The following is a 12,389-nucleotide window of genomic DNA, read 5'->3' on the forward strand; positions in this document are numbered from 1 at the left end:
ATAAATTTTTCCCACAGATATTTATAAAATGCCTTGTCATTTAAGAAATATGTATAAAGGTCTCTTCTTCTGGATTGTCTTCTCTGTTTCATATATGTTTCACATATGTATATATATGTTTTTACTCCTCTGCTGGTCTCAATATGTTTCAGTTATTGTAGGTTTATGGGTCAGAAACACAATGGGATAATGTGTTTAAGATGGTGGGGGAAGGGAGAAACCTTCAATTTAGAATTATATTCTCAGATAAACTATCATTCAAGAGTGAGGATAAATTAAAGCCATTTCAGTTAGGCAAAGGTTAAAAAGATATATCACTCATAGCCCCTTTGAAATAATTACTGTTTCTTTGGGATGGAGAAACGTGAACCCAAGAAAAGCAATGAAATTCAAGGTGCAATGGTAAGAAACTAAATTGTTAAACATGAGAGGAAACCTAATAAACATAGAATGTATAAAATAATAACAATTAATTTTTGAGGTATAGAAATAAGGTAGCACCAAATACTGGATAATAACAAATAAGATGAGAGAGGAATAATTTTGGCTAGACCTTTCTAAGATTGTTTATTTGGGAAGAGAAACATCAATTAGGCTTGAATTCTCATGAATGCATGCTAAAAACAGAACTGTCACTAAAAGAATTGAAACAGAATGTATGACTTCCAAACTAGAAGAGGAAAAATAAAACAGTAAAATGGTGTCAATTCCAAAAAGGAAAGAAAGAAAACATATGATGAATTTTTTTAAAGCATAAAATGATAGAAATGAATTCAACTATCGTGATCACAATAAACATAGATAGACTAAATTCATCAATGGAGAGCAACTCTGAGATTATATTTTTTTTTTTACCTAGACATAGACTGGTTGTAAGAGATACATCTAACACACAGAAAACTGAAAACAAAGGGATAAAAAAAGATAACGGGCAAAAATTAATGAAATAAATCAGTTACTCTATCAATATCAGACAATATAAACTGTAAGGCACAAATCATTATTAAAGCCTCATCAGTAGATTATAAAAGGAAGATAAATAATTCTAAACTTAGATAATTCTTATCTCATCAAAACAATAAGAAAACACAACCTATAAATGTAACGCGAAAAAGCGACTGCAAGAAAAAGAGAAATTGACAAATACATTATTATAATGGATATTTTATTTTATTTTTTAAGGTTTTTTAGGTAATCCTTACACCCAACGTGGGGCTCAAACCTACAACCCCAAGAGTCTCATGCTCCAGCAACTGAGCCAGCCAAGCACCCCTATTTGGGTATTTTGATGTATCTTTCTCAGCAACTGACAGCGCAAACAATAAGGGGAAAGGCAGAATACAGAACATTTGGATTGTACAATTCACTTGAACAAAAATTATCACATACTAGTTCATGAATAAAATTTTAACTAAAATTGGTGTCATATAGATCATATTCTCTGATCACAAGAAATAACAAAAATACAATCCAGGCCCCTATAAAGTTTAGCACAAAAGAATTTCTAAAAATCCATTGGTTAGGAGCACTTGGGTGGCTCAGTGGGTTAAGCGTCCGACTTCAACTCAGGTCATGACCTCACAGTTTGTAGGTTCAAGCCCCGCATCGGGCTCTGTGCTGACAGGTTGGAGCCTAGAGCCTGCTTTGGATTCTGTGTCTCCCTTTCTCTGCCCTTCCCCTGCTCATGCTCTGTCTTTCTCTCTCTCGGAAATAAATAAACATTAAAAAAAAATTTGAAATCCATTGGTTAAAGACAAAAATACAAAGCGAAAATTAAGAAAGACATATTATAAGTCAGGATGTCATGAGCATGGGTACAACTTTCCCACACACCAAAAAAAACTAAAATATCTGAAAAATGCCTAGTTTCTATATTCCTACCATTATGTTTGTTTACTAAATTCAGTTGTCCATATTTTAAAAAGAAATATTAGTTAAGAGGTATGAGTACATTTAAATTACTTGCTCCCAAGAAAAGTTATCTGAATTTCTTCTTATCCTTGGCTAATCAAACTAGAAGGAAGGCCTCTATCTATCTACAGATAACCAAATCAAACTGTTTACTAAAAGAATTAAAAGCCTAAAATATAACTCATTGTGTTAGTACTCAGACATAAAGCAATAGGTATTATTTAAGATCAATTATACTCCCAGGGTAAAAAGGAACAACATGTTTGGTTTAAGAAAGCACCTGTCTGATCACACATCTCCTTTTTGTAGAGTATATGAGGAAACAGGTTAACATACAAAGTGAAAGGTTTTGAATCACACACTCAAATTTATTTGATCAACTTTCACTGACAAAGCCCTATATACTGAGCTCTGTACGGAGTCCTGGGGATTCCAGATCAATAAAATAAAGTCTTCAACCAGGAACTCACTGTTTTCTACCAAGGATATTTCTAGTGTCACGGCTTTTACACTGGAATCTAGGCAGTCACTCAGTGTGCCTCTGAGGAAGCGTGATAAAGAACTCTACCAAACAGGAGTGCTCCATATTAGAAAGTGGTAATATGGGCGCCTGTGTGGCTCAGTCAGCTAAGCGCCCGACTCTTGATTTCAGCTCAGGTCATGATCTCATGGTTCATGAGATCGAACCCTGCATCAGGCTCTGTGCTGACAGTGGGAAGCTTGCTTGGGATTTTCTCTCTACTCCCTCTCTCTCTGCCCCTCCCCCACTTATGCATGCGTGCTCTTTCTCAAAATAAATAAACGTAAAAAAAATAGAAAGTGGTAAATAGCCCCAGTGAAAAGATGTTGATGACAATGGTGATGACAATGACAACAATGATAATAACGGTAAATGATCAAAATGACAGCTCACAGCTACTGGAAGCTTCTATGTGTCAGATGTTGTACAATGTATATAGATTATTTCATTCCAAAAACTTCCCTAGAGGGCAGGGGCTATTAGCATCTCCAAGATACAGGGGAGGAGCCAGGCACAAGAAGGCTCAAATAACTTGCCCAGGGTAGAAAACTAGAAAATAGTGAAAGCAGTTGTCTGAATCCAAAGCTGGCAGTTTTACTACTTTGTCCCACATCCCTATCCAATCCCTGCCATGTGTATATACAGCAGATGAATAGAGAGATGGCATCTAAAGATACAGATTTATGGGGCGCCTGGGTGGCGCAGTCAGTTAAGCGTCCGACTTCAGCCAGGTCACGATCTCGCGGCCCGTGAGTTCGAGCCCCGCGTCGGGCTCTGGGCTGATGGCTCAGAGCCTGGAGCCTGTTTCCGATTCTGTGTCTCCCTCTCTCTCTGCCCCTCCCCCGTTCATGCTCTGTCTCTCTCTGTCCCAAAAATAAATAAACGTTGAAAAAAAAATTAAAAAAAAAAAGATACAGATTTATTCTCCCAACACAGGAATCTCTAGAGATCAAATGCATGGCCTTTTGGATTGTTTTCCGGGCTATTTACATTTCAGCATATCCTTACAGCAAAGCCTCATCCCTGAAGTAAGTCTGGGTGAGCATCTTCCCACCATTTAAACAACCATATTAAAACCTCAATAGAAAACCCAAGATTGGTGAAGAAAACGGTGGTAACAGAAAAGACAAAATTTCTGAATAAAAGGGAAATGGTGCAGGTGGAGTCCCTACTCCTCCAAGACTGGAAGGAAGGAAGAATATGGGTGGAGGGTTTATTGAGAGGACAGACAAGAAGAGTGCTGGAAAAGGAGGGAAGCATAGTTAAGAAAGTTCACTCCTAATGGTCCTTCTCTGTGGTCAGTAAAGGGCGATATATCCAGATGTTTGCACATCAACCCATCTCATCATGCAATCTCCAAAGATGATAAAATGTTTTCTCTTAGAGAGCCCTGCCCAATTTCTTTTTGGCCAAATTTAATGACCTTTTCTCTGGTTTTCCTTTCCATGAAAGATTTTTCTTTCCAATTTTATTGCAATATAATTGACATACAACACTGTGTAAGTTTAAGGTATGCAGCATAATGGTTTGGCTTATGTATATTGTGAAATGACCACCCCAGTGAGTTTAGTCAGCATCTATCATTTCATATACATGCAATAAAGAGGGAAAGTTAAAAGAAAAAAAAGGAAAAAAGGAAAAAGATTTCTTTTTTCTTTCAGAACTCTTAGGACTTACTCTCTTAGTAACTTTCATATCTATCATACAGCAGTGTTAATGACAGCATGCTGTACATTATGTCAGAAAACTTATCTTGTAAATGGAAGTTTGTACCCTTGGTCACTTTTCTCTAATTCCCTCTCCCCCAACACCCTGCCTCTGGTAACCACAAATCCGATCTCTTTTCCTATGAGTTTGGGTTTTGTTTTTGTTTTTGTTTTAGATTCCAATGTAAGTGAGATCAAACAGTATTTGTCTTTCTCTAACTTACTTCGCTTAGCATGTGCCCTCAAGGTTCATCCAAGTTGTCACAAATGACAAGATTTCTTTGTGGGCTTTTTTTTAATGGCTGGATGCTATTCCATTTTTATACACACACACACACACACACACACACACACGCACACACACACACCAACTTCTTTATCCATTCATCTGGCAATGGACACTTAGGTTATTTCCATGCTTTGGCTATTATAAATAATGCTGCTATATGCTAACTTGGATATAAATTTTATAAATAAATAAACAAATAAGTAATGCTGCTGTGACATGGGGTTGCAGATATCTTTTGAGTTGGTATCATGAAAGATTTTTTTAAGTTTATTTATTTTGTGAGAGAGAGAAAGCGCAAGTTGAGGAGGAACAGAGAGAGGGGGGAGAGAGAGAGAGACAGAGAGAGAGAATTTCAAGCAGGCTTCATAGTGCAGACCTGACACGGGGCTCGAACTCACAAACTGAGATCATGACCTGAGCCCAAGTTGAACGCTTAACCAACTGAGCCACCCAAGCGCCCCAGAAAGATGTTTTAAAGTACATCTCTGTACTCTGCCTTGCAAGACCGTATTGTATCAAAACTCCTCATAACTTATATGAGCTTTTCAAAGAGGGAGGGGAAAGGAAGGAAAACTAAAATGTAGTGCCAAACACTGTGCTAGGTCTTTATATTTTTTTTTCATATGTATTCCTCACAAAACTCAGTGAAGCAGATATCTTCTTTTCAGAGATAAGAAAACCAAGGGCCAGAAACGTTAAGTTTGAGCATAGTCACAGATAGCAAGAAATAAGACAAAAAAGGAAATTCAACCTTCGGGAGTCCTGTCCTCTTGTTCTCCCACCGCATACACCGCCCCCTGCAGGCAGATTATCATGTGCTCCTGCCCTGGTCCCAAACCACCAGGGCTACACCTGTCCAACAGATCGTAGTAGAATAAAAGTGTTCTTATCCTGACTAAATTGTAAATAGCTTTTTAAAAAATACACACCTTAAAATGTTAACTTAAAATATGAAACACTTAATTTGTAATCTTTTGTCAGAGGACCAAATCTTTCTCCTTAAGCACATCTGCCAATTAAATCACAAGTAACTTTCCTACATAAACCATATCCACGATGCACAGCCTCTGAATTTTCAATTTCCACTTCTTTACAACGGAGCAAGAACTTAGGCACTCATAAAGCAATCCAAATTCAGAATTTTTCTAGGTTTATGATTCCTCCTCCGCCACAATCTCATTCATACCTAACTCAATAGCTACTAGTCTTTTACAGTTGTTGTTGTTGCTGTTTTACTGTAAGTGCTACACCCAATGTGGGGCTTGAACTTACGACCCTGAGATCAAGAGTCACATGCTCTACCATCTGAGCCAGCCTGGTGTCCCTCCTTTACAGTTGTATTCAAAGCTTTCACAGAAATGATATCTTTTCCTACTCATATTTTATGTTTGTATAAATTCTAATTAAATTACATAATTTGTTACAATGAGTTACAATGAGTAGAAATAAGTTTTGGAAAAAGTCTACTGGTTACTGATAAGGCTATAACTAAAGTGGTGAGAACACAAATGCTTGAATGTTTTAAAGAGTAACCAATACACACGGAGAGGTCATGGGCATTGGCAGGGTGTTTTACAAAGAAAACAGGAAACATCAGTGATTATAAAGCCAGAGAAGTGTGATCAAATAAGAGGACTTCTGCTATACTATAATATAGCCAGATGAGGTGCCTTATCTGTTACATACATAAAGAAAAAGAAAAAGCAATCCCTATCAAAATATTATCAGCATTCCTCACAGAGCTAAAACAAACAATTCTTCAATTTGTATGGAACCAGAAGAGACCCCGAATAGCCAAAGCAATCTTGAAAAAGAAAACTGAAGCTGGAGGCATCACACTCCCAGACTTCAGGATGTATTACAAAGCTGTAATCATCAAGACAGTGTGGTACTGGCACAAAAACAGACACTCAGATCAATGGAACAGAACAGAGAAGCCAGAAATGGATCCACAAACGTATGACCAACTAATCTTGGACAAAGCAGGAAAGAATATCCAATGGAATAAAGACAGTCTCTTCAGCAAATGGTGCTGGGAAAACTGGACAGCGACATGCAGAAGAATGAACCTGGACCACTTTCTTATACCATACACAAAAATAAACTCAAAATGGATGAAAGACCTCAATGTAAGACAGGAAGCCATCAAAATCCTAGGGGAGAAAGCAGACAAAAACCTCTTTGACCTCAGCTGCAGCAACTTCTTACTCAACATATCTCCAGAGGCAAGGGAAACAAAAGCAAAAATGAACTATTGGGACCTCATCAAAATAAAAAGCTTCTGCACAGCAAAGGAAACAATCAGCAAAACTAAAAGGCAACAATGGAATGGAAGAAGATATTTGCAAAGGACTATCAGATAAAGGGTTAGTATCCAAAATCTATAAAGAACTTATCAAACTCAACACCCAAAAAACAAATAATCCAGTGAAGAAATGGGCAAAAGACATGAATAGACACTTCTCCAAAGAAGACATCCAGATGGCGAACAGACACATAAAATGCTCAACACCACTCATCATCAGGGAAATAGAAATCAAAACCACAATGAGATACCACCTCATACCTGTCAGAATAGCTAACATTAGCAACTCAAGCAACAAGAGATGTTGGCAAGGATGCAGAGAAAGAAGATCTCTTTTGCACTGCTGGTGGGAATGCAAACTGGTACAGCCACTCTGGAAAACAGTATGGAGGTTCCTCAAAAAATTAAAAATAGCACTACCCTATGACCCAGCAATTGCACTACTAGGCATTTATCCAAGGGATACAGGTGTGCTGTTTCGAAGGGACACATGCACCCCCATGTTTGTAGCAGTACTGTTGGCAATAGCCAAAGTATGGAAAGAGCCCAAATGTCCATCGACAGATGAACAGATAAAGAAGATGTGGTATATATACATACATACATATATATATATATATATATATATATATATATATATATATGTGTGTGTGTGTGTGTGTACACACACATAATAGAGTATTACTTGGCAATCAAAAAGAATGAAATCTTGCCATTTGCAACTATGTGGATGGAACTGAAGGGTATTATGCTGTGAAATTAGTCACAGAAGGACAAATATCATATGACTTCACTCATATGAGGAATTTAAGATACTAAGCAGATGAACATAAGGGAAGGGAAGCAAAAAGAATATAAAAACAGGGAGGGGGACATAAGAGACTCTTAAACATAGAGAACAGAGGGTTACTGGAGGGGTTGTGGTAGGAGGGGATGGGCTAAGTGGGTAAGGGGCATTAAGGAATCTACTCCTGAAATCATTATTGCACACTATATGCTAACTAAATTGGAAGTGAATTAAATGATAAATTTATACACACACACACACACACACACATATACATTTATACATGTATATATAAATGTGTATATATATATATTTATACATATATAAATGTATATATACATATATACATTTATATATATACATATATACATAATGTATACATATATACAATGTATATATACAATGTATATATATACAATGTATACATATATACATTTATATATATATAAAAGTCTATGTAAAAGATGAGAAATTATAAATATTATATATTATAATATTATATATATTATATATATTATAAATATATAAATATATAAATATATATAAATATATAATAAATATATAATATATAATAATATATATTATATATAATATATATAATATATATTATATAATATATATTATATATATAATAATATATAAATATATAATAAATATATAAATAAATATATAAATAATTATATATATAAATATATAAATATTATATGTATTATATATATTATAAATATTGAAATTAAAGGTTCTATATCATAGCAAATACAAAAAAAGAGAGAATATTCAAAAGGCAGAGCTCCTAAGCGACTGTCAGGGTGAAAAGAGACTTTTGTTTTAAATTTTTTAAATAGAGAAATTACAACTAACCACAGGCAAAATACTGACTAGAGAATAACAGGAAAACTCGGGCAGAGCTGCTGTGAGTACATATACATGCAAGTGTGTACAGACAGGGAATCAAAAGTTAGCCAGGTGGAGAGAGCAGGAGGTACGCATTACTGTCAGATGTTATACTAATGTGCCCATTTCTCTTTCTTCTTCATGTACGTATACATGTATGTGTGCATACACACACATACGTATGTTTATACGCATATATGCATACATAGATATCATACAACAGAATCTACATTCTGTGTGCTTTCCATGGTTCTATCATGTTTCTGACACCTATATGTACCTTTTCTAGAAAGCTGATACAGGGCTAGGCATGAATCTTTCCCATAGCTCTCCAAGTAACCCACAAGATATTCTACTTTTCTGTCACAGCTTTGACTGTGGACATTTATCTGAACTTCATCCTTAGACTTTGCAAGGCCTCGGGCAGATGGTCATCCAGCCCATTTGAGCACTTTGGTTTCTAGAGCTCCCTAAACCCAGCAGCAGTCTACTATGTTGTCAGACCACCTGAGCTGTAGAAAGTTCTTCCCTATATTGGGCCAAAATGTGCCTCCTGTGACTCGTTCCTGTTCACCTCAGCTTTGTCCTCTGCAGCTACAGGGAATACATCAATGCCCCCTCCAATGTGGCAGCGTACAAATACTTGATGATAATTACCAAGTCCTAACTCTCCTCCCATCCAGGCTACACGTCCCCAGTTCCCCCACCTGTCCTGTTTGAAAGAGCCATCGGCACACCCCCCATACGATGAAATGAAACAGGAAGCGAACACTCACCACACTTCACCATGCCGACCTCATAGCACTTCCGAAGTCGGCAGGCCTGGCAGCTTTTGCGCCTGTTCTTATCTATCGTGCACTGATTTGTCGCTGGGCAAATATAATCGTTATGTCCTACAACGGAGGAAAAAACAAAACAAAACAAAACAAAAAAGGCAGGCTATTGTTACAATATTTTGATTACATGTCTTCCTGGTCAACAACACTGATAATGCTACCCGGCTGAGAGGTAGGGGGCATCTTCTTAACAATAGGTATAGGTACAAAGGCCAAAGTTCAGTGTCATAAGCACCTTATTAGTATAGAAAATCCAGGAATATCTCCATATCCTACTCTTTGACCAATAGGCTATTCTCTGCATGTTCTTAGAATTCTCAAGAGATACATTAGAAATATTCTCCTTTGGTTTCAATTAGCAATAATCGTGCCTCGGATAAACCTCATTGGCTACAATTCTGCCACTGCGCAAAGCTGAAATATTCTCCTTTGGACATGGAAAGTAAGACAGTCGTCTGAAATTGGTTCTGCAAATCACAGAACACCTCAAGGATAGTACTTGTGTATCAGGTCACCAAATTCAATTGCTTACATTCTTTTATACATATCCCTCTTTGGGATTTAACATGATTTTTTTTTTTACTTTTTAAAATGTTTATTTATTTTTGAGACAGCGTGTGAGAGGGGGAGGGGCAGAGAGAGAGAGGGAGACACAGAATCCAAAGCAGGCTCCAGGTTCTGAGTTATTCGCACAGAGCCGGACCCAGAACTCAAACCCACAAGCTGTGAGATCATGACCTGAGCCAAAGTCAGCCGCTCAACCCACTGAGCCACCCAGGCGCCCCTTATGGGAATTCATAGTCAAATAAGAGGGCGAAACTAATCACTAAGGGGATAATGAAATGAGCAAACTGAAGAACCAAAAGAACCGCCCCTTGAGGCTGGCTGTGGTTATTGTTCTCAGTTGCCACTGCCTCCCGCGGCCCTGTGACCCTGCAGTGCACTAGAGCAGCCAAAGTGTGCTCGCCTACCAACTGACGTTGAGTGTGGCCGTGAAACTTGCTTTAGCCAATAGTATGTAAGTAGATGGGATATTCCAACAGTCTGGCTTGGCCGCTGGAGCCAAGAAGAGGCCCTTTGAAAAAAAGGAAATGCCTCGGGTAGTTGCTGGTCCAAGGAGAATAAGGAAATGTGCAGACTGAACTCCACCCAGAGTTCAGAGCTGAGCCTTGTGAAACAGATGCACCCTACCCGACCCCTAGAGCAAAAAGACATTGTTCCATGATTGCACCAAAATCGAATTTTATAATTCTCTCCCACTTTACGTAGATTCCAGTAACACTTGTTCAACCAAACACAAATTGAAATTCAGTTGTCTGTGGCTTTACCGCCATTTCCTGAGCCAGCCTGGGGTAGCAGCAACGGCAGAGACTACAGCTCTCGAAGAGATGCAAACGCCCTCTCAAGCGACCTTCATCCCGGCCACACACAGCAAGCCTGGCTCACCAACACTCTGACAACGTACTGATTCCCAGATACTTTATCAACATTTCATTGAATCCCATAACTTCCCTATAAAGAGCTATCATCCCCATTCTATAAAAGAAAACATGTAACTTCAGTCGAATCATCTTAAGGTTATGGTTTTAGTATTCTGTGATGCGTAATAAATTTCTACAAACTTACACACTTAAAACCAAACCCACTTATCTCGTTTCCACGAGTCAAGAATCCAGGCACAGCTTACTCTAGTCAGGGTTTCAAAAGGCTGCAATCAAGGTGTTGGCTGGGCTGTGGTTTCATATGAAGCTCAGCATTCCCTTCCAAGCTCATATAAGGTGTTTGCAGAATCAGCCATTTGCAGCTGTGGGGCTGAAGTTCTCATTTTTTTGCTGGCTGTCAGCAGGATGCTGTTGCCAACTCATAGAGGAACCAGTTCCCTGTCCAAAAGCAGTTCACAGCACGATGTCTGCTTTCTTCCAGGCCAGGGGGGGCACATCTCTGACTTCCCATGTGTCTCTCCACTCCAGTATGATGGAGTCTTACATAATTATAGCATAATCACGAGACTCCCCCATCACCACTTGCCACATCAGGTAACCTAACCAAGGAAGCAACTCTCATATTTACAGGTTCCACACACACGCAAGAGTAGGAGGCAATATATGAGGTATGGTATAAATCTTTTTTAAAGGAACAGATAATTACTTGTTATTGCTTTTATGATCACTTAAAACATTCAAAAATAAATTATATTTTAAAAGTCAAGATACATTCCCAATTAGAAATTTTCAATTGTCCGCTAAAACATAATCTTTTATGGCTAGAAGGTAAATGTAACCACACAGTACTTTCTATAGAGGTATCAATCTTTTAAGGACCTTCTAAAAACTCAAAGAATAACACATGATGTTATCCTTTTTGGATTTATAGAGGTTTATAACAGTAAGCATTTAAGGGACAATGAAAGGTTCACTTTTTTACCTCATTTTAAAAGACCATTTTACTTAAAAACAATGAGAAAGCATAGTAATATGAACACACTAAATAAAAATAGCCTTGGGGCGCCTGGGTGGCTCAGTCGGTTAAACGTCCGACTTCGGCTCAGGTCATGATCTCACGGTCCGTGAGTTCGAGCCCCGCATCGGGCTCTGGGCTGATGGCTCAGAGCCTGGTGCCTGCTTCCGATTCTGTGTCTCCCTCTCTCTCTGCCCCTCCCCCGTTCATGCTCTGTCTCTCTCTGTCTCAAAAATAAATAAAACGTTCAAAAAAAAATAGCCTAGAAAATGTCTTATACAAGAAGGCCAGGGTAATTGAATTCACTTCTGGCAAAAAAGGGAAAAAAAAGTCCTTAAACTATACGAACTACCTCATGTATTAAAATGGTTTTCTCAGGGCGCCTGGATGGCTCAGTTGGTTGAGCGTCCAACTCTTGATTTCAGCTCAGGTCATGATCTCACGGTCATGACATTGAGCCCTGCATCAGACTCCGTGCTGAGTGTGGAGCCTGCTTAAGATTCTCTCTCTCCCTTTCCCTCTAACCCTCTCCCCCACTCACGTTCTCTTTCCCTCTCCAACAAAACTAAATAAAATGTTTTTCTTGTTTCATGCAACAGAACTGACAGAAAAGTTCAAAGCAGAACAGGTAGCTAATTCTTAAAGATATAAAGCTTTATAGCAAAATGTGCTTTTTATAATCTG

General features: G+C 38.1%; 1 protein-coding gene and 1 pseudogene across 1 annotated transcript in view; both read right to left on the reverse strand.

Moving 5' to 3' along the window:
* The window catches only part of ESR2 (estrogen receptor 2), a 73,028-nt gene that overhangs the window by 34,055 nt on the left and 26,584 nt on the right, over positions 1 to 12,389 (reverse strand). Inside the window, exon 4 of the mRNA XM_045060053.1 lies at positions 9,189 to 9,305. Coding sequence (XP_044915988.1) covers positions 9,189 to 9,305 — 117 coding nt within the window. The remainder of the gene's footprint in view (positions 1 to 9,188; positions 9,306 to 12,389) is intronic.
* On the reverse strand, positions 9,542 to 9,664 carry LOC111561009 (annotated as a pseudogene).

This window comes from Felis catus, chromosome B3, assembly GCF_018350175.1.
Source record: "Felis catus isolate Fca126 chromosome B3, F.catus_Fca126_mat1.0, whole genome shotgun sequence".
NCBI classification, from domain to species: domain Eukaryota; kingdom Metazoa; phylum Chordata; class Mammalia; order Carnivora; family Felidae; genus Felis; species Felis catus.